At 52.9% G+C, this 25,474-nt stretch overlaps 14 protein-coding genes across 14 annotated transcripts; 6 read left to right on the top strand and 8 right to left on the bottom strand.

The window, feature by feature from the left end:
* Positions 1–119: 119 nt before the first annotated feature.
* Positions 120–2,379, bottom strand: SAICODRAFT_163856 (uncharacterized protein). The gene is made up of 2 exons (XM_019165650.1): positions 2,084–2,379; positions 120–2,031 (listed from the first exon to the last, which is right to left on the bottom strand). Exons 1-2 carry the CDS (start codon positions 2,147–2,149, stop codon positions 448–450), a joined length of 1,650 nt encoding a protein of 549 aa, XP_019021946.1. The 5' UTR covers positions 2,150–2,379; the 3' UTR covers positions 120–447.
* Positions 2,380–2,573: 194 nt separating this feature from the next.
* On the bottom strand, positions 2,574–5,027 carry SAICODRAFT_27202 (Sec39-domain-containing protein; the record flags this gene model as incomplete). Its single annotated transcript, XM_019167011.1, has 1 exon — positions 2,574–5,027. The coding sequence occupies one exon, from the start codon at positions 5,025–5,027 to the stop codon at positions 2,574–2,576; it is 2,454 nt and encodes an 817-aa protein (XP_019021945.1).
* A 3,581-nt stretch (positions 5,028–8,608) lies between these two features.
* SAICODRAFT_31614 (uncharacterized protein) lies at positions 8,609–9,478 on the bottom strand. The gene has a single exon (XM_019167962.1). The coding sequence runs from the start codon at positions 9,459–9,461 to the stop codon at positions 8,778–8,780; it is 684 nt and encodes a 227-aa protein (XP_019021944.1). The 5' UTR covers positions 9,462–9,478; the 3' UTR covers positions 8,609–8,777.
* On the bottom strand, positions 9,358–10,997 carry SAICODRAFT_163734 (uncharacterized protein). The gene is made up of 3 exons (XM_019165648.1): positions 10,965–10,997; positions 9,541–10,904; positions 9,358–9,473 (listed from the first exon to the last, which is right to left on the bottom strand). The coding sequence occupies exons 2-3, from the start codon at positions 10,713–10,715 to the stop codon at positions 9,458–9,460; spliced, it is 1,191 nt and encodes a 396-aa protein (XP_019021943.1). The 5' UTR covers positions 10,716–10,904; positions 10,965–10,997; the 3' UTR covers positions 9,358–9,457.
* An 853-nt stretch (positions 10,998–11,850) lies between these two features.
* On the bottom strand, positions 11,851–12,369 carry SAICODRAFT_60890 (DSPc-domain-containing protein; the record flags this gene model as incomplete). Its single annotated transcript, XM_019169809.1, has 1 exon — positions 11,851–12,369. A coding segment is annotated over one exon (519 nt), but the record flags the coding sequence as incomplete, so codon positions are not given.
* Positions 12,370–13,522: 1,153 nt separating this feature from the next.
* Positions 13,523–13,794, bottom strand: SAICODRAFT_61040 (uncharacterized protein; the record flags this gene model as incomplete). Its single annotated transcript, XM_019169820.1, has 2 exons — positions 13,523–13,637; positions 13,730–13,794. The coding sequence occupies 2 exons, from the start codon at positions 13,792–13,794 to the stop codon at positions 13,523–13,525; spliced, it is 180 nt and encodes a 59-aa protein (XP_019021941.1).
* A 194-nt stretch (positions 13,795–13,988) lies between these two features.
* Positions 13,989–15,377, top strand: SAICODRAFT_47498 (uncharacterized protein; the record flags this gene model as incomplete). Its single annotated transcript, XM_019168897.1, has 1 exon — positions 13,989–15,377. A coding segment is annotated over one exon (1,389 nt), but the record flags the coding sequence as incomplete, so codon positions are not given.
* Positions 15,378–15,862: 485 nt separating this feature from the next.
* SAICODRAFT_36801 (L30e-like protein) lies at positions 15,863–16,463 on the top strand (the record flags this gene model as incomplete). Its single annotated transcript, XM_019168524.1, has 3 exons — positions 15,863–15,878; positions 15,956–16,121; positions 16,193–16,463. 3 exons carry the CDS (start codon positions 15,863–15,865, stop codon positions 16,461–16,463), a joined length of 453 nt encoding a protein of 150 aa, XP_019021939.1.
* Positions 16,464–16,823: 360 nt separating this feature from the next.
* SAICODRAFT_60898 (Clavaminate synthase-like protein) lies at positions 16,824–18,005 on the top strand (the record flags this gene model as incomplete). The annotated part of the gene is made up of 3 exons (XM_019169810.1): positions 16,824–17,103; positions 17,154–17,230; positions 17,283–18,005. The coding sequence occupies 3 exons, from the start codon at positions 16,824–16,826 to the stop codon at positions 18,003–18,005; spliced, it is 1,080 nt and encodes a 359-aa protein (XP_019021938.1).
* Positions 18,006–18,443: 438 nt separating this feature from the next.
* SAICODRAFT_9474 (uncharacterized protein) lies at positions 18,444–19,064 on the top strand (the record flags this gene model as incomplete). The annotated part of the gene is made up of 1 exon (XM_019171952.1): positions 18,444–19,064. The coding sequence occupies one exon, from the start codon at positions 18,444–18,446 to the stop codon at positions 19,062–19,064; it is 621 nt and encodes a 206-aa protein (XP_019021937.1).
* An 862-nt stretch (positions 19,065–19,926) lies between these two features.
* On the bottom strand, positions 19,927–21,546 carry SAICODRAFT_60749 (MFS general substrate transporter; the record flags this gene model as incomplete). Its single annotated transcript, XM_019169791.1, has 1 exon — positions 19,927–21,546. The coding sequence occupies one exon, from the start codon at positions 21,544–21,546 to the stop codon at positions 19,927–19,929; it is 1,620 nt and encodes a 539-aa protein (XP_019021936.1).
* A 377-nt stretch (positions 21,547–21,923) lies between these two features.
* SAICODRAFT_21177 (ribosomal protein L13) lies at positions 21,924–22,740 on the bottom strand (the record flags this gene model as incomplete). The annotated part of the gene is made up of 3 exons (XM_019166385.1): positions 22,688–22,740; positions 22,520–22,603; positions 21,924–22,398 (listed from the first exon to the last, which is right to left on the bottom strand). The coding sequence occupies exons 1-3, from the start codon at positions 22,723–22,725 to the stop codon at positions 21,924–21,926; spliced, it is 597 nt and encodes a 198-aa protein (XP_019021935.1). The 5' UTR covers positions 22,726–22,740.
* Positions 22,741–23,098: 358 nt separating this feature from the next.
* Positions 23,099–23,610, top strand: SAICODRAFT_48530 (ankyrin; the record flags this gene model as incomplete). The annotated part of the gene is made up of 2 exons (XM_019168930.1): positions 23,099–23,123; positions 23,180–23,610. Coding segments are annotated over 2 exons (456 nt in total), but the record flags the coding sequence as incomplete, so codon positions are not given.
* Positions 23,611–23,886: 276 nt separating this feature from the next.
* On the top strand, positions 23,887–25,241 carry SAICODRAFT_9469 (Rtt106-domain-containing protein; the record flags this gene model as incomplete). Its single annotated transcript, XM_019171951.1, has 2 exons — positions 23,887–23,956; positions 24,010–25,241. 2 exons carry the CDS (start codon positions 23,887–23,889, stop codon positions 25,239–25,241), a joined length of 1,302 nt encoding a protein of 433 aa, XP_019021933.1.
* Positions 25,242–25,474: the final 233 nt, after the last annotated feature.

The raw sequence follows: 25,474 nt of genomic DNA, 5'->3' as shown, positions 1-25,474 counted from the left end.
ACAATCATTTTTCATTCCACAGGCCCTGAGCCCATAACGGACGACCTCTCATTTGCGGCCGGGGAAACACAAGGGCTAGAGGCGTCTTACACGGCATTACTGTCCCCGGCGGTCACCTCGTATTTGGTTGGAATGGTCGCCAAACGACACCGAAACATTGGAGTGGTCGCGCCTTTTTGCCTATGTTCCATCAGAAAGAACCCTGGCGTTTTCTGGCGCTCATGCAAAAATAAACGCACAGACCCCCGCGCTCGCGCACGCAAATAGACGGACGCTAAACCACCTAAGCTTTTTCCAGGTGTTCCAGCTGACCCGCTTGCGTCCGGAGAGTTGCGCGATCAGCTGAGGGTTGCTGTCTGTTGTAGAAATATATAACCTGATCAATCGATAAGATACCGTGCCGTATACCGGTACCATACCATCCCTTTCTAGACGAATCCTACCCCTTTACAGCCTCCTCCTCGGAACATCTCCATCATCCGCCATGTAGGCATTAGGACTTCCAGATCCGTTTCTCGGAGAATCCCATTCACTCAGTGACATATTCCCCATACTCTGGCTTGCCACCATACGCCGCATTCCACCGCTGCCGCCGATCGCGGACGTGGCACCTGCCCTGCTGCCGGCGTCCTCGAGGAGAGTCCGCCGCCGTTGCGCTTTCTCGCTCATAATCCGCCTTTGCGCAGCCGCGTTCATCGGTGGCGATTCATGAGCTGGTGCTGGGGGAGGAAAGTGCATCGTGCTGCTCCGTCTAGGACCTGCAACCTGAACGGGCGGATCACGCACGTAAGGACCGTGATACTGTGCTTCTAATCCATCATCTCGACGCAAACTGGCCACACTTTCTGACCTTCGGTGAGAACTGAATGTGCTCGAGCGCGATGCCGATCTTCCAAGCAAAGCGGCACGAGATTCACGTAGCAGAGCCTCTGACCTTGGACTGGGCCGCCACCGAGAGGAAGTCGTAGAGACGTACGATTTCGAATCTTCATCATGCTGACGAGGACTATATGAAGGCTGAACCCTGTCGTGTGCCAGTAACGTATCATGTCGCAACGACAGCGCCTCCCTCCCGTGAGATGCGACACTTGCCGCACGACGGCTTCCATCAAACGTGGACGTGCGAGACCGCCCCAAACCGTTTTCCGGTTTTGAATACTCATTTCGATATCCCAAGCGTGATGACGAACCGGAGATGTAGCTTCGGTTATCGTCAGCTTCATACACAGCACTCCCAGCGTCGGGATCTGCTCTCCGTCGTAGCGGGCTGAGAAGCTGCGTTGTGCGAACATGATCTTCCAACAGTGCAACACACACATCTGTCAATGCCCGTCTTACTCCATCCGCTCGTCTCCGCACGACTGGGCTGCCATCCTCCGCAACCTGTTCACAAAGCCCAGTAACTTCATTGCTCACGTCCTCTATTGTCTTGAAGACTTCTGGACTGATCACGCCCCTCAACTTTCGCACTGAAGCCAGATGAAGATTAGTGCTTCTGGGAGAAGAAAGCGAGTTTGAGTTGGATGAAGTTGCCAAAGAGGTTGAACCCGTCGATGGCCGCGATCTGTAGGTGTCGTATGTATCGCGATGTTCCAGTTTGTCCAGTCGTGCCTTGAGCTCCCGTAACTCATTTTCGACCGCCGGGTTTGCGTTGGCGGTAGCCGTGGCGATGCTCATAGTCTCCGTTGCATCTGATTCTCTCCTAAGATACTGAGGCCGCGGCGTCCTCGCAACGTCGTCCGCATCCATTGTTTGAGCGGGCTCAGGAGTCAGTTCCCTCCATCCTTCCGCTAATGGTGCATCTCCATTCACCGTCACGGCAGCGGTCCGAAAGCTCAAGTCGGAACCCGCCTCACTCCCGGCATTTGGGCTGCGTTCTTGATTGAGCGCAGGTAGCACGGCACCTGGGGAGTTCAGGGGCGACCGTAGAGACATAGAGGACGGCCGACGCTGTAGGATATCTGAGAGTCCGAAGTACGAAGTGCTGCGAGAATGCGGAGTTGCCTGGGCATCGGGTGTCTGCGCTAGACTCTACGCGCAATGGGATTAGCAGAAGAAAGAACAAAGTTGAGAAGCAGCAAACCAGAAAAGGATCATCGTCCTCAGGATTGGGAAATTCGCCGGGCATTATGCTGAAACCGCTGTCCATTTCGTGTGTGTTTTTGCGATGAAAGGCGTGAAGATGTCCAAGTCGAAAGCACACCGTGATTGCGGATGTTGTACCCAGTCCTCCTATGATCCCTTGAGCCCAGCAAGAGAATAAAAGCGGTCGTTTGCCGTCTCGCTGGATCCTTACTCGTATCCTCGTCGGTGTATGGAATTCTCGATTGGCGATGACATGTGTACATCGCACTGCAACGCTACCGTATCTGTACTAACCCTAAGTATGCCATGCGCTGCGGCCTTGACAGCCCGGCCCGTACGCGTACGAGAGCAGAGGAAGGAGAAGGAGTTACTGAAGTGATACAGATAGTTTTTGAGGAAGTGATAGTCTTGATGTGTGATATGCCAACAATGAGGATAAAACTTCGACAAACGCCATGTTAAACGAGATTACGATCGAGACCCATTGCTCATCTCTCTTGCTCCCTGCTCTGCCGTGAGACATCAGCCCCTAACATCCATCCCAAGCCACTTGTAAGGGCATTCGCAGCGAGACCTCTGATGTCCGGCACTGATGGTGCTTGCTCCTCAACCGCTCCAGCTCTGTCACGCCCAAAACCAGAGAGTAATACCATTAGCCCTTGATCTTGTCCTTCGAGCTGCGGTCCATGGGATCCAGATGACAACGAACGTTCCCGACCCGATGACTGGAGAGAAGCAAAAGAACGACCGAGAGAGCGTGCTGCACGGGAGGCAGAGAGAAGCGACGACGTCGGTGGTAGAGGCGTATCGTCACCCAAAATGCGGCCCAAGGTTTTGGCAGCACGAGTTGCCCCTGCTGCGGCTGCGAGAAGCGTCTTCGGCGGTTCCACAGCTAGCTTCGCTAGGTCAACCGAGGTTGAAGCTCGTGCACGAGACTCAGGAGTAGTTGTGATTGAAGCAACTGGAATCCGGCTCCATTCGGTTTCGCAGGCACGCCATGCCGTGAGCACTTCATGCAGTTTGGCGGCCGGGCAGATCTCGATGGCGAAAGATAGCACTTTCAACCTTCTGGAAACATCTGCGTCCTGGTAACGACCAGCCTGATAACACGCCAGCCATGCGTTGTCCTTGATGTCCTCCTTCGCGGACTTACGTGCAGCTGGTAACAATCGGTTGGAACAGAGGTCGTAAGCGGTCTCGAAGTCATCGGACGTGAGAGCTGCTTCTATACACATGCGCACCACCTGTGCCTCTAGGGCGGTAGCATCTACCATTTCGCGCCCCGTTCCCTCAATGAGATCATTTACAACCCTCATAAGCTTATCGGCATTCTTGTATGCTTCCCTGTTTGAGTCAAGGACCTTTTCAATCAAGCCAACCGGTTCGGGGTACAGTCGGATCTGCACAGGCATCACAGGGACGCCAGGTTGCAAGACCAAACTGTATGCCGCCAATGAATGTGTAGCATCCAGCAGCTTCCTCGCCCGTGAGGCTTCCGGCGTTTTTGACGTGGCGATGAGTGAAAGTGCAGTATCAGCCTGCTTCATGCCACCTCTTGTCCTGTTCCCATTAGTCGCGTTGTCGTAAAACTCCGAGAAAGCGGCCAGCACAGACTTTTCAACCTGATATGGACTTAACGTCCTGTGAGCACTCAGCACATATAGCTCCTTCGCAAGCCCAAAGCGTCCAGCGCTTAGCATGCCGCTCAAGATCGTCGATTCGATCTCATCATCACTCAGAGATGACAGCACCAAAGACTTGTTCTGTAACCAGTGAATGTGATCGCGTGTTCGTCGCCATGCAGTATCGTCTCGTGACATCCAGCCCTCGGCCTTAACGATCTTCAAGAGGAGCGGTAATTGTTTCTCCACATCCTGCCGAATAGCAAGGACCTGAGCGAGGCTAAGCTTAGTAAGAGAAGCTGACGTCGTCAGCAGCTCAAGCAAGTGCAAAGCCCACGCATTGGGCGCGGTGAGAACCGCCGTATCTGACAAAGGCGACCCGGGCGCAGCGACGCCTGCCTGTGGTCCCTTGGTCTCAGGCACCCGACTTGACAGAAGCTTGACAATGGCATGTATGTTATCAATGGTTGCAGGCGAAGCTGATGGACAAGCATAACATGCCCGCATGAATGCCATCACCGAGTTTTCCCCATCCTCCCATCCTTCGCACAACGCCCGCACTATCGCCAACTCATTCCTCTGGCCACGTTCGACGATCCATTCCCACAGCACAGCTCGATCCTCCGATAGACGACTAGCAAGGTAAGGAACCACTGAGCCACGTACTCGCGATGCCACGTTGTGCACGTCGGCGGAAGCAAGTATAAGGCGAACCGCGGGTCCTGATGGCATATTCTCGAACTCCTCGAGGGAAAGGTCGGCACCGTCTATGTAGATAAGCATTTCACATGGCGCTACGACGCTTGCTACCCATTGCCGTACTGCACTGGGCGGGAAACTAGGGTCTGCTGCTGATGTTGTGCACAATTGGTGAGAGAGTGCGATCAGGCCGGTGCGTCTGTCGATGTGTCGTGCGCGAGCGAGAAACCATGCAGTAAGGGCGTCAACTTCGTCGGTAACGGCAGCCGGAGAAGTATTGAGATGTAAAGTCTGTAGCTTCTTCCTCGCCCGCTTTTCGCTCAGAGCAGTCACATTTGTTACAACCTCCGCATCTTCTCCTTCCAAAACTGCAGGTGATCCCAATTGTCGTTTCCATGCGTCGTGAACCAGTTGGACATATTCTGAAGTTGGCGTTGTCTCGGGCAAGAAGCGTAAGAGTATATCGAGGACTGTTGGTAACGGGAAAGCGTCTGGGTAAGTCGCGAGTAGGTAGCGCAAGCCGGTCAAGGACGCGGTTGATGCGAAGGTAGACGCCGCGAGGAGAGCATGCGAGGGCGATAGCGATCCGCTTGATGTTGGTATTGACTGTTGATCTGACATTGCAGACCTCTATGCCCTTGATCTTGCTGCCAAAGGTTGCTGTGTTTACTTGTACAAGAATTTGGGTTCCCGTACGGTCACGGTCGACGGCACGTGCAATGATGTCAATTGCAAGGTGTGCAAGAATAAAGGAAACCGTTTAGATGGCGAACGAAAGTAAATAAGAGTAAACGCGAGAAACGCGTCATGTAAACAAACCACGAGACGACATCGCTTGTTCGGTGGAATAGAGTTTGAGCTCATGTGAGGCACAAACCTTAATTCCCCAGACAAGTAAAGCGGCCCCGGCGTACTCCACACCAACACCTCCTGAACTTCTTCAATGCAGTCAATGAGTGCAAATAGCTTGGCCAGCCAGCACCTTCGAAGCCGATACAACTGCGACAATGGGCCTTTCAGAAAGTCCTGCTAGACTTCTCCTCCAAGCTCTCCGCGTGTATGCGTCTGTGCCGTTCGATGAGGCGGGATTGGCCAGGATACTACAGGTAATGAGCTTCATGACAGTCCTCTCTCAGCTACCGGCTAAAGTCAATTGCAGGCACTTGAGTCCGACGACGATGTTGGGGCCACCGTGCCAAAGGACAGAACAGCCGTGATAGAAGGCGAATGGCGGATGGTTTTGCAGCGGTTATTGGGTACCTACACAAACCCTGCAGACAGTGCTTGTTTTGACATATCAAGGCTGTAGATCTCGACGAAAGTACAAGTTCCTCTTGGTTCCAGAACCTTGCCTGTGCCGCTTTGAAATTGTATGCCGGCACAAAGGAAACCACCATTCAACGCAGCAGAGAATCCCTTCGAGTCATCGAGGCCAACAGCCCTCTTTCAAAACTCTCAGAGAAAAAGAGAGAATTTGGTTGGTTTGGATTGAAATTGGTTTTCGGCAACGCTAACAGCTCCGCATTTAGCTATCGCCTTGCTCGAGAAGGCCACATTCATCATTCAAACACCATCTGACCCCAGGCAAACCGACTTGGTCGCCGAAGCCGTTGACGTGATACTACTCAACATACGTAATATTCGTGAGCTTCTGCCTTTCATCTCCAAAATCGTCACGCTGGGACTTGGGGAACGTGGTGTATTGAACCCGTTGATGGAGCATCTGTGCTCTTACGCGGTCCTTGGAGTACTTTTGCAATCTCAAAAGCAGTGCGAGGCTGTCAAGATACTCGGAAGCCTATTGAAATGGGCGCGTATACCTCCACTGGAGATAGATTTACCTGGTAAGGGATAGAAACAGTGCCGAGAGGAGAAAGGCTGACACGTCTTCGTGAGATTCGCTGGAAACCCTACTCACGCCGGTACCAAGCCCGGATCAATTCTCCGCCAATCTCTCCATAGCCTACCTTACCATACTTTCCGGCACAGGCTATCCGCGCCCGTTTCTTGAATCCTTGGCTGGTTGTCTGGGATCCTACATTCGCCGTGCCGAGTCCCCAGATGATCTCACGCCCATCTCCACCGCACTCCTCGCCACAGTCTACATTGTGGTGGATCAATCAGCAAACCAGGAGTATAGGCCGCATACAGCTCAGCGACTGTTGCATTTACTTAAAAACGCAGTATTTGGTGATCAGAGCAAAATAGTTAGACGTTTGTTGTTGAGAAAAGCTACTGTAGTGGTTCCATGGATGTGGAATGCAGGAGCGAGCGATGAGGTTGTGCGGGAGCTGGTATGTGTGGGCTCTTTCCCATGAGTACAACACGTTGACTTGTATCTAGACTATGGCATGGATGCTTGACGCTTACGGCAGAGGAGGTGAGGGTAGGCAAGATGAACTCAGCCAACTGCTGAATGGCAACCCCCAGGGGCTGTTAGTTGCCGAGGCGAGTAGCTACGCCTTGAAAACAGGCGAGAGGAGCTAATGTGGAAAACCCAGAGTATTCTCCTCCTTCTGACGACCCGGCTTAGCCCGTCAAGTGCAATTGAATCTAAGCCGGGAAAGCTATTCTGCATCCTCTGTGATATACCTAAGCTCGCCAGCACCGCTATGAAGCAAAGTTGTTCCTATCTGAGCTCATTATTGCATGTGCTTTCGAAATGTGAAAGAGAATGGGTTCCGAGTTGGGGTACGTTACTCGTCACCTTCCAGGTCTTTGTCTGATTGCCTGCGCAGGTTGGAGTCAAGCTGTCGAGGCCCTATGTGCCACTGAGATGGAAACTTTGCAAGCTTGTGCATCTGGCAGTGAATTGTCTGTACGTGACATTGGTTTATGTATGTACCTGATACCCAGTCCGAACGAATTGTAGCAGTCCGACTGATGGTTTTGTTATTCAGTGGTACAAGTTCTTCTTCGAGACCTCTCCACCTTAGGCATTTTGTACAAGTCTGGGCCGGACATGACCGAAAGCCATAAGTTCGTTCGGGCGGTGGAGACGGTCATGGGCATCACGCAGTATCTGACAGTTATGGTGGGGTCAAGTCCCGAGATATGTATGTCAGGGTCCCGCATTTTATTTTCTGTGCTCATGGTATCCCACAAAGCAAGATTCCTCGCCTCACAAACCTATCTGCTCCCGGCCCTCGTCTCTCATATCACTTTACCTTGTGGCGACGACGTTCTTCGTCATATTGACTCACCGTCAATGATGCAGCTGTACTCCGCATCTTTCGCCGCTGCACTCGGTTTCCTTGCCGCTCTGGTCGACGAAGGAGGAAAGGTCGAGACAAATGACTGTGTGAACGTCCTTTCGGCAATTATGGATGGAGATATGGAGTACAAAATTGTAATTTGGTCAATATGCCACTTCTTAAATGCGAGCAGAGAAGTGTGGATGCCTGATAACCGGGCGAAAGTGGACGTGCTCTGCGACGCTGTGGATATGGTAAGGGAGGTCCTGCTAAGCGAGGTCAGAAGATTCAGGCAGAGCTAGTTGATCCAGGTTAACGGAAGTTAAAACAGTTGGAGACCCATGTAGCGTGCACCATGCTCCCTGCTGTCAATTACACCTTGCAAGCCCTGATGAACGGGAAGGAGACAACAGCTTTAGGTAAGGGTTCTCCATTTAACCGAAGTGAATCTGCTGACAAGAGCTGTAGTGGTGCACGTGCTCAAGAATCGGTGGTTCCAGACCCTAGCACACGGTTTGCTCAGACAATACCTTCAAGGGTCGTGTGAATCGTGTGGGGCTGAGAAATATGTTGACACTAAGTTGGCGATGCTGAAGCTGCTTCACTGGGTAAGTGAGTCAATGAACTGGTTTCTGAGGTTACTAACCATTCGCTCCACGCAGCTGTGTCGACACAATCCTGACTGGACATCGGACCTGGCGACACACTCCAAGAGTCTTTCTAAAGATCTGCAGAAGGCGCTTGAAATCGCAATAAGCAAGAAGGATACTACTTCAATTGCTCTTATTTATCCCGTCATAAAAAAGGCGAGTCCACGAACGCATAGCATTCCACATGCTAACGTATGGCCTGCAGATGAGCGAGACTGAGAAAGGGGACACATGGAGCAAAGAGATGACTGAGGTGAAGGTCAGGCTCCACCTGCCCGATTCATCCGGAGACTCAGAAATCGACGGGGAGGAAGAGAGGAAACCGTTCAGAATCTGGAGGCCATATAGCGGCAGTGCAGGAGTGCTTCTTACTGTATTTCAAAAATAGTTCGTCCAATTTGACTCTCACGATTGAGGACACGACCCTGGTAGTATTTATAGACCAAAATAGCAAGATGCAAACGCCCCAATTTCCAGCTCCCTAACATAGATACACCCATCCTCAAAGAGACGGATCAAGCACGAACCTACCCGTCACGAATATTCTTCAATGTCTGCCCGAACTCCTTCACATACTTGATCTCATCACTGGTAAACCCGTATCCAGTAGCACGGTGGCCTCGGGAAAATCCACAAAGAACAACTCCGCTGTCAGGGGCATCTTGCCAGAGGGGCATCAAGAAACCGACTTTGAAGGGGTTGACATTCGTTTCACTGTCCTCGTCCTCATTTTGATAGTTCAATCCGCCATTCGAGCGAAGTGTACGGACATGAAGGCCCGTGTCAAAGACGGGCGGAGGAGTTGGCATACCAACGGACGCAAGAACATGAGTCTTGACACGCTGCTTCTTGCCTTCTGGACCCGAAGAAACTGGACGAACCTCAGTCAGGAGATGAAGAATATAAACGAAGTCAAGACGAAGAGTTTTGGCGATGAAATGGCAAGCGAGCTGAGGGGGTTGCATGAGCTTCTTGCTCTCCTTGGGCGAAACCGGAGCAGAAGCTGAACCAGGTGCTGCGTTATGGCCAGGCGACAGTAACGCTCGACCGCTACCGTCATCAGAGTGGATAGGCGAGGGCAAGTGCATGTCCTCCTCACTCCCCTCCTCCCTCCTCGCAACAACACTGGCACCGTTCAACGCGCCAAGCCTGTTAGGGCGTCCAACGACAGGACTCGACCTTCCATGGAACGCGTCTAGATTCTCTTTCATCTCGTTCTGAAGCTGAGCCTCCCGGTCAGCTCTACTCCGCTCGATTTCGTCCATGGCCATGGCTGCGTACTCAACCAACCTTGCAACCTCCTTGGGCCCATAATCATGACGAGGCTTCGTGTCCAACACACAAACAGTACCAATAGCATATCCATCCGGTGTGATGATGGGTGCTCCGGCATACGCTCGGAACGAAGCAGGTCCCGTAACCAAGGGATTTCCACACATTCGCCAATCTTGGGTCATGTCCGGCACAACCATCGGTTCGTGAGAGAGAATCGTGTGGCCGCAGAAAGCTACATCGCGCCCTGCGGTAGGCACTCCAAGTCCAAGCTCGCACTTGAAGAAGAGCTTCTTTTCGTCGACTAAACTGATGAGGACAGTCTTCGCAGCAAATTCACGCCGACAGGCGGTAACGATTTGCTGAAACTTGGTGAGCGACTGCTTGGGCTTCTTCTTAGCCGAAGAGACGCTGGTGGTTGGAGACTTCGCTCCAGGAGGTGGTTGCAAACCCCTGGAGGAGGTCGGCGAAGGTGGTCCTGAATTATCAGAATCATCGGGCTGAACGGCGACGGCGGGGTCACCTTCGTGCGGGATAATTGCATAAGAACGAAGAGTCGCGACACGGTCCTTGTCATTGGCGGGCACAACAACGGTACCTTTGAGATAACCATCGTAACCCTTCGGCACCGTGGCGGGGTGATGAGGCGAAGAAGTACTGATGAAACCATTCGCGTAGGCCTTGATGTAAGATGCCCAATTCATGTTTTCGCAGTCCTCTGGCGCGACCATCTCCTTCTTCTTGTCTTGCATCGCCATCCTACTCTCGGACCCCCGAACTGCCGCGGCATGGGGCACAAAGTTCTTCTCCAGAGGCCTCGTGTGCTCTACCTTCGGCCTGAAGAAGGACTTCAAACTCGAACCAAACTTCTGGAACAAATCACCTCGTGCAGAGGGTTTGTGCTGCAAGGGCCTCACGGCTGGCGACGGTTGAAGCTCAGGCATTGGAGCCATCTGAGGAGGGTACCGCGTGGCAAGCTTCTCATCGCCAAGGTAAGACGACTTGGCCTTTCGAAGGCCCTTGAACTTAAAGGCGCTTTTGAAGAAAGTCGCAGTAGCCGAGGGTCCGTCGTAACGGTGTGAAGCGACGTCTGACTGGACCATGTTTGTCAAGAGAGCAAAGTCGAGCCGAGTAGACGAGGTTTTGGGTTGGGGCACACCCCTTTTTATCAGTCCATTGCCCCACTCGCCCATTTCAATTCTGCCTTTCGGGTAAAGTGCTCCTGTCTCCTCCCCGAAGCCTCTCTGCTCCGTGATGAATGCCGCACCGTTGCCGGGCGGTAAGGTTGACGTTATCTATGCGGCCCAGGCCATGACGGCCTCGCCCCATCTTCTAATCCCATCGTCCGGAACGAAACGGCATATTGCACTGCGAAACCATCCCTGTTTTACAGTTCGTTAAGGTTGGTATCGTACGCGTGCTGGAGGTTTCGGAGCACGTACCCCTTATATGACGGTCTTCATCAGGGGAGTTCCCAGTACGCAACTCCTGATTCTCAGCAATATATCGGTACATCACAACCTCATGTCATGTAACGAGAACATCTTAGACATTCACTATCAATCCTCAATTCAAATATGCGCAATGTAAGCAGCCATAACAGGTATAAGCCCAATCGACTCCAAGCAATCAGCACCAAACAAAATCCGGACCCACAATCAAAAAATCACCAATCACAAACCTTGACCCATTCCCTGTCCTAGCTCGAAAATGTTCAAGCCTCCCCTATCGCTCCTGTTCCATCAAACTCATAAAGTTTGCTTGCATCGGTGTTTCAGGTACGTCTTGCCCACTGAACACACCAGCTCTGGGACTTCTTGGGTCAATCTCAACCTCCTGAATGACACCCAAATCCCTCCCAGCTATTATAACTTCCGGCTCATCCATAATTACGCCCTCAGTCGTGACAGGCGTCTGTGCCTCCCCGCGTTCTAATCGTGTGAAAATATCTGTCATGGGCGTTTCAACAATCGGTGCTGTAACGACTGGCCATGAAGTATTCTCAACCGTCGTGGCACGTTCCATACGCGTATAAATATCGGTCATAGGCGTCCCCACCATCGGTGCGAAGGGTTCTGGTGCTTCCGCACTGCGGGTTCGGGCGGGCAATGTTGGCCGGGTAAAATTGCCGCTTCGCGACATGGATGGAGCGGGCGCCACTGGTGGAGCCTCCAGATTTCCCCAGCCGAGCGTTGGCGGAGGAACGAGCGACGTTGGGCTCTTCAATCCCTCGAGCACGCTCACATCAAACGCCTTCTTCTCTTGGTCCGCGGTACTCGACATAGGCTCCGGCAGTGGTTGCAATGAACGTTGCCGACAAATCAATCCCCACTCACTCAACTGGTAAATCAACCCCATATTAGGGCCAATCCAAGGCGACCTTTCCTTCACATACGCATACGCATCGTGCAAGCTCATGTCCTTTTCCCGCATGATATACGCAATAACCAAGGTGGCACTCCGACTCACTCCACACTGACAATGTACCAACATCTTCTTTCCCTGTTCGGCGCTGGTCTTGATGAGATCGATCAATGACGGTAATTCCGAAACCAAAGTGGACGTGTTGTGTTCCCAGGGTATATGCACGTATTCACCACGCCAGGCGCATCCCAAATCGGACGATCCACTTTCGGAGCCTGAGGTCGAGAGGATAGGAAGTTCGGTTGGAACAAAGGGATCGAGAACCTCTCTTGCAACGTTGATGACTACATCGAAGCCCTCGCATATTTGCCGTGTAGGTTCAGAGTATAGCCAGACATTCGGCGCAATAAGTCGCGGTCCGTTGAAATATGGCAGACCCTCATCAGAGGAGCGTGTCGCAGAAGCTGATCGAAACAAAGACATCGGGACCCCTCCCCGCGTTCCGACTGGACTCTTTAGGTCAGGTGTAGAGGGACTCCTCATGACTCCAGTGTTGAGCGCCAAGTTTGATGGTCGTCGTTTCGGCAGTGCAGATGGTGGGAAGAAGGCCGGGGTTGTCGCATGGGGTGATAATGTCGGACTTTCCATAGACATCACTCCCGAGGTAGGCGACGACGGACCAACACTCAGAGACAAGTTCTTCATATTCCTCGGGCCCTTTTTCGACTTGTTGCTCGGATTTGGGGATGGCAAACGGTGTGTCGGATCATTTGACGTCTGTAAATCTGTCTGCGGTTGTCTCGAAAACGAGGAGAGGGGAGGTGACGTTCGAGGCAGCATCATGTACGTGCTTCTCGCAGTCGGTGGTGATAGCATACACACCGACTCTTCTAACGATATAACGGATATCTTGCAAAACGCTCGAGGTCAAAAGTCCAGCTTTGGCCTCAATCAAAGGTAGCGTCCAGCGCTGCGACTTTGTCTGGTGGAAGTGGGGTAACCTGTCGGAATGGACAGAGACACCGAGATCGCCTGGTACATACACACACGCGAGACCTTTCGCAGCCGTACTAAGCTCGAGCAAAAGAGACAGCCGTCTATGGCTCCTTGTTGTTTGTCGCAGTGAAGGTGTTCAGGTTGAGCTCTGTAACAGCATGGACCCGCGTGCACCTTGGGCGAGTAAGGCTCAGGGGTAGCCCCGGTGCTTTGTTCCCCACTGCTATGAATAGTATCACGGAAAGAAACGTGCATATGTGTGAATGAATCCTCGTTGATATATATAGCATACACTGTTCTTCTTTCCTCTTTCATCAGATGATGTTTCCCGTGAATGCATTGGGACATCGCTGCACCTTTACTCCTCCCGCTCAATTACTTAGTCCAGAACCACCCGTAGTCGCCTCTTCTGGTGCGCCCGTAGCCTCGTTCTTTCCTTGCAAAATGTTCAATCTTGGTACATTGGTAGTGGTAGCCTTGTCCAAGTCCTCGATGGAGATACCGTCGATCTTGTCACCCAAAGCCTCCCGGCGAGCAAGCTCGCTCGAGATCATACGAACGCGTGCTTTCTGTAAGACAAGAATGGTCAGTAATGCACGAAGAAGGTTCCTGGAGTGAATGCGGAGGTGATAGTCTCAGTTTATTCACCCATGTAACACAAATCGCATACCTCCTTAGTGTGGTGCAAGCACTCCATGTAATCCTGCAGCGGCAAAGCACACTCTCCGGCCTTCTCAGACTGAGCATTGCACGCACTATCCACCACGGTCAGCGATCGTCCGTGTCGTGGACCCCCTCGGACAGCAACGGCCAGCGAGAGCAGAGGGGGGGGGGACGTGGCACGCACAGATAGTCCTGCCAGAAGGGGAAGCATCTTGAGCGGCCGCCGTTCATTCCATAACCCGAAGCCATTGCAGGTGTGTGTGAGTGTGTGTGTTTTTGCAGGGAGCCGTCCGCGGCGCAGGGTAGACGTGTGGTCCTGTTCCTGAGTGCCTGGCACACTCGCAGCCGGAGCACGCCCCGACCCATCGCCAGCCAACAGCAGCAGCAGCAGCAACAGCAACAGCAACAGCAACAGCAACATGAGTTGGCGCAGTCAAGGAAGCACAGGCACCAACAACATCCCCCTGGGAAACCGCCGTCGCTTCGGCGCCCAGTCGGACGAGGACGCCTCTGCCCCGCCGCCGCCGCCGGACACCGCGTACCCTCCCCCCCCGCCGTCGCCCGTCCACAGAGCTCCACCGCCGCCTGCTGAGCCGCACAAGCCCGCCGATGATCTCATTCCTGGCGAGAAGCGAGGCCGCTCGGATGACCGCGAGCCCAGGCGTCGCAAGAAGAACAGATGGGGGGCCGCCGATGACAACAAAGCCCTTGGGCTCATTGGATTGCCCACGGCCATTACCAGTAACATGACCAGTGAGCAATTGGAAGCATACGCGTTGCACTTGCGATTGGAGGAAATTGGCCAGAAATTAAAGATCAACGATGTCGTTCCTCCGGATGACGAGAGATCTCCTTCTCCGGCTCCTCAATACGACAGTTTCGGTCGCAGGACAAACACCCGTGAAGTCCGTTACCGCAAAAAGCTCGAAGACGAACGACACCGCTTGGTCGATAAGGCCATGCGCACCATTCCGGACTTCAAGCCTCCTGCTGATTACCGCCGTCCGACCAAGACGCAAGAGAAGATTTACATTCCGGTCAATGACTACCCCGAGATCAATTTTATCGGTCTACTTATCGGCCCTCGTGGTAACACGTTGAAGAAGATGGAAACCGAGTCTGGCGCCAAGATTGCTATTCGTGGAAAGGGATCCGTGAAAGAAGGAAAGGGAAGGAGCGATGCAGCTGCTAACTCCAACTTGGAGGAGGATTTGCACTGTCTCGTCATGGCTGACTCGGAAGACAAGATCAAGAAAGCCATTGCAGCGATCGAGAAAATCATTGAGACCGCTGCGTCCATTCCTGAAGGACAAAACGACCTCAAGCGTAACCAGTTGCGTGAGCTCGCTATGTTGAACGGAACACTTCGTGATGACGAAAACCAAATCTGTCAGAACTGTGGAAACAAGGGTCACAGGAAGTACGACTGTCCTGAACAGCGCAACTACACCGCCAACATCATCTGTCGTATCTGTGGTAACGCAGGACACATGGCTCGTGATTGTACTCAGCGTAATGATCCTTACGCACGGAACCAGGGCGATGCGGTGGACAGAGAGTACGCGTCCCTTATGCAGGAGCTTGGACACGGTGGATCTGGACAAATTGCAGGACGTATCGAGGGTCCAGCTGGTGGCGACAGCTCTGTGGCCCCTTGGGCTCAGCAGAACGCTGGCGGTGCCGGCGCGCCTCCTCCATGGCAACAGGCCAAACAGAACAACCTGCCTCCCTGGCAGCAGCAAGACAGACAAGGTGGTGCTGCGCCTCCGCCTTGGCAACAGGCTGCCGCTCCGGCTCCTGGATATGGTGCACCTGATGCATACGGAGCTGCTGCTGGTGGATATGGTGCGCCTCCGGGTATGGGTGCTGGTGCTCCCGCTCCCTGGGCTCAGGCTGCTCAAGGTTATGGTGCGTACGGCACCGCTCCTCCTGTACCTGGGTACGATGCCTACGGTGCAGCAGCTGCCGCTCCCCCTCCGCCACCTGGGGGTGATGCTTACGGTGCTCCACCTCCCCCGCCTGCCGGTGGTGCATACCCTCCTCCTCCACCGAGCGAGCCTGCTCCTCCTCCGCCGCCTCCGCAGTAAGTCGAGAGAAGGAGTGTATAGCAAACGAAAGAAATCCAAAAATTGTCCCCTAGGATAGTAAATTTATATATCCATTTCTATTGCACAAACCCTCATGCAACCCCTGCATTTACAAAACTGCGCCTCGCCTGCGCCCAGCGCGACAAAAGCAAATCGCCGTCTTCGAGCTGTGCGAACTTTTTCCCCCGTACAGAAGATTCTTCGTCTCACCGTCAAATAATCTAATCAACATGTCTGAGCACGGAGGTATGTTCAATTGATTCCAGCTTGTTCGAGCTATCGGCAGCTTTTTTCCCGGATCAATTCTGACATTTTTTGGCTAGATGATGTCCCCATGGAGCAGGTCGCTGCTGAGGAGGTTGAGGTTGCTGCCACCGCTGGCTCCGCTACCATGACCGTTGAGGACGCCCTCAAGGAGGTCCTCAAGCGCGCTCTCATCCACGATGGTCTTGCCCGTGGTCTCCGTGAGGCCGCCAAGGCTTTGGACCGGTACGTACCCTTACCTCTACCGGGAAGATGAAGCCTTGTCGCCCAGTTGCTAACCTATATTTGCGTAATAGTCGCCAGGCCCACCTTTGCGTTCTCTGCGAGTCCTGCACTGAGGAGGCTTACATCCGCCTTGTCGAGGCTCTCTGCGCTGAGCACAACATCAACTTGATCAAGGTCTCTGACGCTAAGAAGCTCGGTGAGTGGGCTGGTCTCTGCCAGCTCGACCGTGAGGGTAACCCCCGCAAGGTCGTTGGCTGCTCCGCCGTCGTCGTTAAGGACTTCGGAGAGGAGTCTGAGGCTCTCTCTTTCTTGTTGGCCTACTTCAAGAACCAGTCCGAGTAAATTTTGGAGTAATATAGAAATATATCTTCAAAGTTGATTCAAGTGATTATGTTGAGATGCAACGGATGCTTCGGATATCGATATGGCGCACCCCGCTTTTCGCACTGGAGCACATGAGCATCCCGTGCAATGTAAACGAGATTCACAGCGTTTCCTCTGACACCCGCGTAATTTAATGACCGTCTGGTTAGAATCGATCTTCATACGTTCGCTTGCCGTTCTATCCGAACCGGATCCATACAAGCGTCTACGACTGTCTGATGGAGGAGGGGCAGGTGTTCCCATGACCTTGCCCGTTCTTCATCATAAAAGGAACCTCAATGCAGTTCCGCTCTAGCCCAAACTCATCCATACAAGAACATGCCCGGAATACTTACAACCAAAGATAGCATCCCTCCCTTTCCCACGGACATCCCCACCATCCCCCTCCTCCTCATCTCCTACGACCTCCTGACTCGTCCCATCGGCGACCCTGCCGGAGATGAAGAGAAGAAGCGTATGTTCCAGGCTTGTCATGAATTGGGGTTCTTCTACTTGAAGGACTTGCCGGTTAACAGTGAGAGCATGTGGGATTTGGCGGATGAGTTCTTTGGATATAGCCAGGAGGAGAAGGATAAGTACGATATGGGTGCTACTGGAAGTGCGTGTCATCGATTATCTTGAAAGGAATATGCTGACGGAAACGCACAGATTACTTCGGGTACAAAAAGTCCGGAGCGTTCGTGATCGACAAGAAGGGCACCCTTGACCGCACCGAGTTCCTAAACGTACGTAACTAACATCTTCAATACAGCTCTCGTCGTTGACAAGTCCTTGTAGATTTCGAAAGATCAAGTTCTGGGGGTCGATCCTAACCCGGCTCCTCAACCTCGTGTGGTCACCGAGAACCCAGTGGTCCTCAAATCATTCATGACAGGCTGCCATAATGTCGTCGAGGCTGTCTTGAGGACGCTCTCCATTCATCTTGGTCTGAACCCCGAGTTCCTCGGTAACCTCCACCGCATCGATCGTCTCGGCGGTGATCAAGCGCGTTTCACACGGGCTTATCCGCCGCCGGAGGGAGTAAGCCCTATGGATCCCAACACCATGGCGCACACGGACTACGGCAGTGTCACGGTGCTGTTCAACCGTCTCGGCGGTTTACAGGTACTGACTCCAGGGAATAAGGAGTGGTTGTTCGTCAAGCCACTCCCGGGGACAGCCATCATCAACCTCGGAGATGCCCTCGTCAAGATGACAGGTTCAGTCCTCCGTAGCAACCAGCACCGCGTTGTCACGCCTCCCGCTGCCCAAGCCCAATGTATCCGTCAGTCCATCGTTTACTTCTCACGACCCGACAACGACGTCCGCTTGGCTCCGATTCCGAGTCCACTTGTGACTCAAGAGATGAAAGACGCAAGCCAGAACCCCGAGGACTACCCTACGAGTGGAGAATGGATTTCAAACAGGGTCAAGAGTAGGTTGCAGGTCAACTACAAGGGCGAAGAGAGCTACACCAAGGGACTCAAGGGTACCGGATCGAGCGAGGAGGTTGACTGGTGATAAGAGACCGTTGCTACATCAGACTCTTTGAGTTTTACCTTATTCACTTTAACCGTTTTGTCGCCTCCCTTATAATTGCTGGTCTACCGATCGTGGTCTCACGCGTCACAGTGCATCAGCGGCCGACCCCAGTGCGATTGGCTGCGCAAGTACAAAGACGACTTTCAACCAACCCAAATGGATCCGCTCATCGCCGTTCCTCTGACGTGAATTGTCGTTCATCCTTGAACCATTTCTCTCTGACCAGTCCTTGGAGGGATCATTCGATACAGAATGCCCGACGCAACCGACCCACCGCTCCACTCCCTCCTCCTCTTGGGTGGATTGTCCACACGGATGAGGACACCCAAGTTCTTATTGCAAATACCTCCAACTCACTGTCCTCTGTACGCACATAACCTCGGCTTGCTTCGAGATCTGACAGGGGATCGAACTTGCATGTCCCTCCGCTCAACACAATCGCCATTCCTTGATCTGAAGTATATCGATGGTGTTGATTACGTTTACGACAAACCTGAATGGCGTGATATAGGGCCAGCGGGAGGTCTACTATCTGCACATCAGAAGGTGCCGGACGCAACGTGGTTGGTACTTGCAGTTGACTTTCCGCTCGTTGCGAAGGAAGCGCTGGAACAATTGGTGGAAGCGCACAAAAACACAAAGACGCCCGTGACATGTTTCTACAACCACGAAGGGTTTGAGGAGCCGCTGTTCGCGATATGGACACCGGATGCACTGGAGACACTGAAAGCGAACGTCGCGGATGGGAAGACAGGTCCAGCTTTTACCGTACGACACCTCCTCGGCCGGAAGAAGGGGCAGGGACCGACGGATATCCCTGGATACATTCAACCAAATCACAAAAAATGGTTGAGGAACGCAAATACGCCCGATGAGTGGAATAATGTGGTGAAGGAATTGGGACGAGAAGAGGAGACGGTGGAGAGACGGGTGAATCAAGATCAGACGCTCTTTTTACGGACGGGTGGATCGAAGCATAAAGACAGTGTATCCCAAAAAGATGTGGAGGAAGGGTTGGAGAGGGCGATTGCCGGATGATGTGGTTATGAGATATGTTGTCGGCCCAAGAAATCACTTCCATAATCCTATCGTACACACAGAAAGGCGCCCCACTTCTGGGCAAGAACATCCTCACTCGTTACCCCTAAACTCATTAGCATTTGCAGCCATCTACCGCATCCACAGTCAGCATTACCGATTCTTTCTATATTCAACATCCATGGACTTACCCTGCTCTTGACTTGCTCCGCCTTCACACCCTCCATATCCCCTTTCTTCTCACCCCTCACGATCCGGTTATCTTCCGAAAAATCGCACAGACACTGCGGGCAGGTCTCCTCGCCGTGCTTACAACGCATGATGCCTTGTTCGTCTGTTACGCGTTGTTGGTGGGATGCAGTGGGCGGTTGATTCGGGTCCCTGTCGACCATGATGGGTAGATTTAATTCAGTATGGTTCAGTGGTATAGGGTATGGGAGAAGGGAAAGTGTCTGAGCAGAGGAGCATTTTATATTACGGGGATGACATTGATCAGCTGGTGAATTGAGAGAGCGTGTGACATCAATGTGCCTTGGGCTTATCTCTCGGCAGTTTTGCCTCAGCTTCCCAACAGTACCCTCTTTATGTTACTTGACAGATCACATGGATATCTGTGCCAAAAGGCCTTTTCTTGGCTCTGGAGTTTGGATTACCGGCCGGTCCGGACCGGTCAATGCGGATGTACATGTCGCACGCCGTCGATGTCAAGATGCAGAAGATTCAACCTGACTTTCGCGGCACAAGGTGAAGCCAAATAACCAATTGGGTATAATCCGGGTCTATAATGTTGAATAAATCAGGTACTCCGATATCCTGGTCCGTTTTCTTTCCCGCAGTTGAATGCACATGCACTTCCCATTTCTTAAAGCTCCCCCGTATTTCCCATCCCAGTCTTCACCCCACTCTCCTCCGCCAAGTTTTCCGCAACCATCTCCTCCTCCGTCTTCGGCTTCGGCTCAACCTTTCCCCGTCTCTTCGCCGCGACTCCCACCCTTACGAACAAGCAACAACAGATGAACCCCACTGCACTCAATCCCGTTCCTAACCAGAACGCGCCCCTGTATCCCTTTAGCAAAGCCGCCTTATCCGTAGAATCACCGGTGATTGAACCAGAAACAGTAGCAGCAAGGCCGAGTCCGAAGGAGGTAGCGCAGTTTGTAACAGTGTTGAAGATACCGCCTGCGAGCGCTTGCGACTCGGGTGGGACAGATGACTGAATGAACAAATTCGCGACATTGAAACAAAGATCCGCACCGACGACGATGAGGCAGAGGGCGGGAAAGTGCATGGCCCAGTAGATTAACCCACGAGGCCAGAGCGCGAAGAGCATCGGTGCAATCGTAAATCCAGCGAGTCCGACGAGGAGGATATACCTTCCCTTGATACGTCCAACGATGAATGCCGCGATGACATTGACCAGTGTTCCCACGATCGCCATGGGCAAGAACTTTGCCGTCGTCAAAATCGGCCGATTACCCTCGATATCTTGAAAGACAAGCGTGGCGTAAAGCGAGTTGATACCGAATGCTGCCCACCCTAGGAAAACCACGCCGTTCACAGCAGCGAAAGAGGGGAGTTTCCAGATGGAGAGTGGCATGAGCGCGTTCATGCCCATTTTGTGTTGCCAGAAGAGGAAGGATGCGAGGAGGAGGACGGAGATGACAAGGAGGACGATGATGTAAGGTGTCTTCCAGCCGCGTGAAGCATCTGGAGCGGCGGTCAAAGAGTAAACCAGAAGGATGAGTCCCGATGTCGAAAGGAGAGCACCAAGGTAGTCAACCACAGGTTTCTTTGCACCCTCGGGTCTTGGTGCGTCGCGAGGGATGACAACGAACGTGAGTGCCGTAAGACAACAGCACAAGATCGCAACAATATGAAAGATCCACCTCCACCCGATCCACTCGGCACAAATACCCCCAACAATCAACCCAATAACAAACCCAAGCGGTGCACCACTTCCAAATGCCGCAAACGCCTTATTCCGCCTGGGTCCAGGCTGATACGCACGTCCTAAAAGCCCAATCGCAGACGGTAACATCGCAGCCCCACCCAACCCCATTAACCCTCGGCAAAAATCGAGGAGAATGTCGTTCTGCGCGAATCCCGCAACCAAACTCCAGATAAACATCCAACTTGTCCCACCGAGCATCATCCGTCTGCGCCCAAACAAGTCCGCGAGACGTCCGAAGAGGAGAAGGACACAGGATGTGACGAGGGGATATGCCGACACGACCCAGTTCAGTGCTGGCCCGGAGATGTCAAGGTCGGAGCCGATGTGGGGCAGTGCGATGTTCATGGATCCATTGTTTGCGCCAACGAGCACCGCGGCAAAGGTGAGTGTTGAGACGAATGCGATTTCATGGAGTGTAGAATTGAGGAATGCTGGTCGTTCTGAGAGGGTCTTGGCGGTTGCGGAGGTCTCGATGCGATCCAGCGCATCAGCTGGTGGTGACACGTCGGACGCGAGCGTGCCGTCCGCCATAGTAGCAGTCACTCTTTCTCTTGACTCTTTGTCCATCGTCGTGCTCACCCTATAGCTATTCCGGGTCTCTCGAGGAACATAAGGTTATCGTCGTTGCGGCCAGATTTTTCCGGTTCGGCACGTGAACCCCGCCGCGTCGGTAATCCTAGCCGATAAGCATCTGAGCGCACAGGAGCCGGGGGAATTCATAGCACGTACAAGCTGTGTCTATCAGAGGTATGCTAATTGGGCATTGAGTCATTGGAAATGATGATGTTTCAAGACATAAGTATGGATCAGACGCGTACGCCCATTATTCATTATTTTTGAATGGATATATTCAACCCAGAGCCAAAACATCCCAGTCAGTCAATCCGTCACTAGACTAAAGAAAAAATCTAGTAACCGAGAGCAGCCAACTTGCCGTTGACCTCAGCCTGAGCCTTGGTGGCGGTCTCCTTCTTGGCGTCGACAGCCTTCTTCTTGGCGTAGTAGGCAGCGGACTTAACCTTTCTGCGCTCCTCGAGGCGCTCGACGACACCCTCGTACTTCCATCCGACCTCCTTGGAGAGACGACCGACAGTGCAGTACTTGCGTCCAGGCTTCAAGCGGAGGACACGGAGGGCCTGGGGAACGACCTGGCGCTTGACCTTGTCGTAGGGGGTGGGGATACCCTCGAAGACCTTAAGGCGCTCGAGAGCAGCCATACCGCGGGCGGTCTTGTGGGGAATCATACCACGGATGGTCTTGTAGAAGACACGGGAAGGAGCGCGGAAGTGGAAGGGACCACGAGTGGGGTTGAAGCGGTTAGCCTTGCGGAGGTAGGCGTGGAACTTGAGCTTGTTGCGGAAGAACTCGCCGGAGATCTCGATGCTGTAAAAAAGTACCTGTATTAGCCAAGCGGCTCTCACTACCCTCTCATGTCCAACGCAACGAAGAACTCGTGGAGACAGCGGAGATTTGGGTTAAAGTGGTATAGAAGAGGGTCACTCACGCTTCGCAGCGGACCACGACGATCTTGCTTCCGTTAAGGAGCTCCTTGGCAACGGTCGAAGCGAGACGACCGAGGAGGTGACCCCTTAACACAAGAAAAAAAGACAACGGTCAGCTTATGATCTGGGAACGGGGAAGAGACGATAATGCTCGATTGAAGAGTACTCACTTGGCGTCGATGACAACTTGGCGCTGGAACTCGGACATGATTGCTGGGCTGGGTGGTGGACGAGGATCTCGGGACTCTTTCGGTGGAGCAATCCAAACCGTAAATTTCGCGGGCGGGTGTGGCGGGGAGTCAACTGCGCTGCGCAGTCAGGGCTTGGTGAACCCTAACCAGCTACCGCCCCAAGAGAGTCGGTCAATAGGGTAGATAGAGTTCGATATTGCCTTTGTGACAATGTAAAAGTCAGCAGGAATGGCCCCTCCCCGTATCCAGCCCGTATCCGGCCGTACCTCAGCCCCCCTGGATGTATCAGCCTGTGACGAAAGCTACGTTACCGATGCCTAACATTCAGAGCTGGCCTCAATTGATCAAGTAACCCGTCAAGTAAACTCTCTCACTCTTGAGAACCACGAAATGTCTGACGAAGGCGCTTCTCCTCGTATGAAGCCATCCCGGCTTTCCGTTGGAAGGCCATTCTGACATGATAACGTACAGAGGAAGTCCTTATCGCCGCCTGCCGGTCCAACAATACCTCTCTACTACACGAAGTCCTTTCCAATCTACCAGCAAGTATATCGCTCGCCGATTTCCTCAACGAAACCCGAGATCCTTTAGGCAACACTCCCCTTCACCTAACCGCCACGTACTCCTCCGTCGAATGCCTCGACATCCTCCTCGACCAAGAAGGCCTCGAGGTCGACCCTATAACTCGAATTGAAGCCGAAACACCACTACATCTCGCTGCCAAGAACCTCTCGAAACCCGATGAGCGACAAGACGCTATAAGTTGCATGGAGCTTTTGGTGGATGCTGGCGCGGACCCAAGAATCAAGAATAAGCATAATGAAAAGGCTGCGGATTATGTACCGGACGAGTTGGAAGAGGTTAGATGGCTGCTGCAGAAGGCGGAAGTGTCATACACTATGTCGAACGTCAATGGAGCGGATGTGGTGTCAGAGGACGAAGGAGGAGCAGGGGGGTATGGAAGTGCGAGTGATGACGAGTAACCACCATTGCGCAGTCATACAAGCGCATGAGCAGAATACAACATACCAATTCCGTCCAAGAAAGTCCCGCAATTGTCCTGTTTTTGTGCTTCACGTGCTCACGTACCCCACGCTTCCGTGCTGCAGCCAAATTGAGTCGCGTAGATCAGCCTCATTCGAGCTCGAGCAGCCAAACGCACAAGCAACCAAGCAAAAATGTCGGAACCATTGGCTTTTCTGAATGAGTTCCCTGAGGATTTGAGACCGGCAGTCGAGAAGCTCATCAGTGAGATCTTCTATTCCGCTGCGCAGTCATTGCCGAACTGACCGCAAGTACAGTCTCGGATATGACAACCGCAGATATCTTCATTCGTCTTTCATCATATATCGCATCGCTAAAGGCAGCAAATTCATCGAGTAACACTGCCTCAGACGGATCCGAATCATCGTCAAAGAAGCGCAAACTTGACACTCCAGCACCTGCTGCTACATCCAATGTTACCACGTCTGACGCCCTCCTCACAATCAAAGACATCTCGTTTACCGCCCCTCAACGCAAGAAACTCACCCTTACCATCACTCCAACCCACCTCGTCGCCCACCCCGCTGGCGGAGACGCCGAATTCATGATCGAGCTAGATAAAGTAGGAAGTGTCGCATGCCTCCCCGTGCCAGACAAAGCCGCACGGCAATGGAGTTTTTGTATCTTTCCAGCAAGGGAGGAAGGTAAAGGGGATGCAGAGGTACGGGAAAGTATCGTCTTTACTGTGCCGGATAGTGCGCCGAAGCAGGGTGTGTTCTCGGGGAGCGTAGTGGGGTTCTTGGCGGAGGATGATTTGAAGGGTTACAAGAGTTTGATCTCGGCTGTTTTGAGAGATGCGCTGGATGAGGATACGAAGCTCGTGATCTCGTTGGCGAGCGAGTTTGTCTCCGCTATCCCCCAAGCGCATCGGAAGGGGGAGAAAGCGTACCACGTCGCTGCACACCGTGGTTCAAAGGATGGGTATCTGTTCTTTTTGGAAACGGGGGTGGTGTTTGGGTTTAAGAGGCCTGTTGTGTTGTTTGAGTTGGATAGGATCAGGAGGGTGACGTATACGAGCGTGTTGCAGCGGACGTTTAATGTGGTGTTCACTGTCGCTAAGGGAGGAGATGACGAGGAAGATGTGGAGTTCTCTATGTTGGATCAAGGGGACTATCCTGGCGTTGATCGGTATATCAAGAAGCACGACTTGACAGACGCATCACTCTCAGCAGCTCGCAAGGCCAAGACGGAGCTCAAATCTGAGCTCGTGAACGGGGAGATTCCTGACAAAGAGATGAACCGGATAGTGAATGAGGTGACAAAGGGCATCGCAGGAAACAGACCTGTAGCGACGAGCTTTGAGAAGATGGATTTGGATGATGACGATGAGGAGGATGATGATTTTGAGGGCAATGCGAGTGATGATGATATTGCGGAGGAGTATGATAGTGACGTGAGTGGGCACACAAGTGATGAAGAGGAAGAGGTAGATAATGACGAGAATGTGGAAGGAGGGGAAGATGAGGAGGAGCCAGAGCAGGAGGAATAGAGGATTGACAGGGACCGGTCATGATATATGAGGATTACACGGGCGTCTCAGGTGATTTGGATGTCGGTTGGGTGCCATATAGGAATGGCTATGCTTATGAGAGGTATCAGTTGAAGGTTATTTTCGGATCAAGCGAAGGTTTCCAAGCTCCAATGCCAACTTGAATTTTCCCCCAACTGCTATGGTATGGGTGCTCCTGCAACACCTCAAGTGCTCTTGAGCTGCATCCAGGC

This window comes from Saitoella complicata (assembly GCF_001661265.1).
Source record: "Saitoella complicata NRRL Y-17804 unplaced genomic scaffold SAICOscaffold_23, whole genome shotgun sequence".
NCBI classification, from domain to species: Eukaryota; Fungi; Ascomycota; class Saitoellomycetes; order Saitoellales; family Saitoellaceae; genus Saitoella; species Saitoella complicata.
Note: the sequence above shows the minus strand (reverse complement) of the source record. Positions and strands in the feature narration are given on the sequence as shown.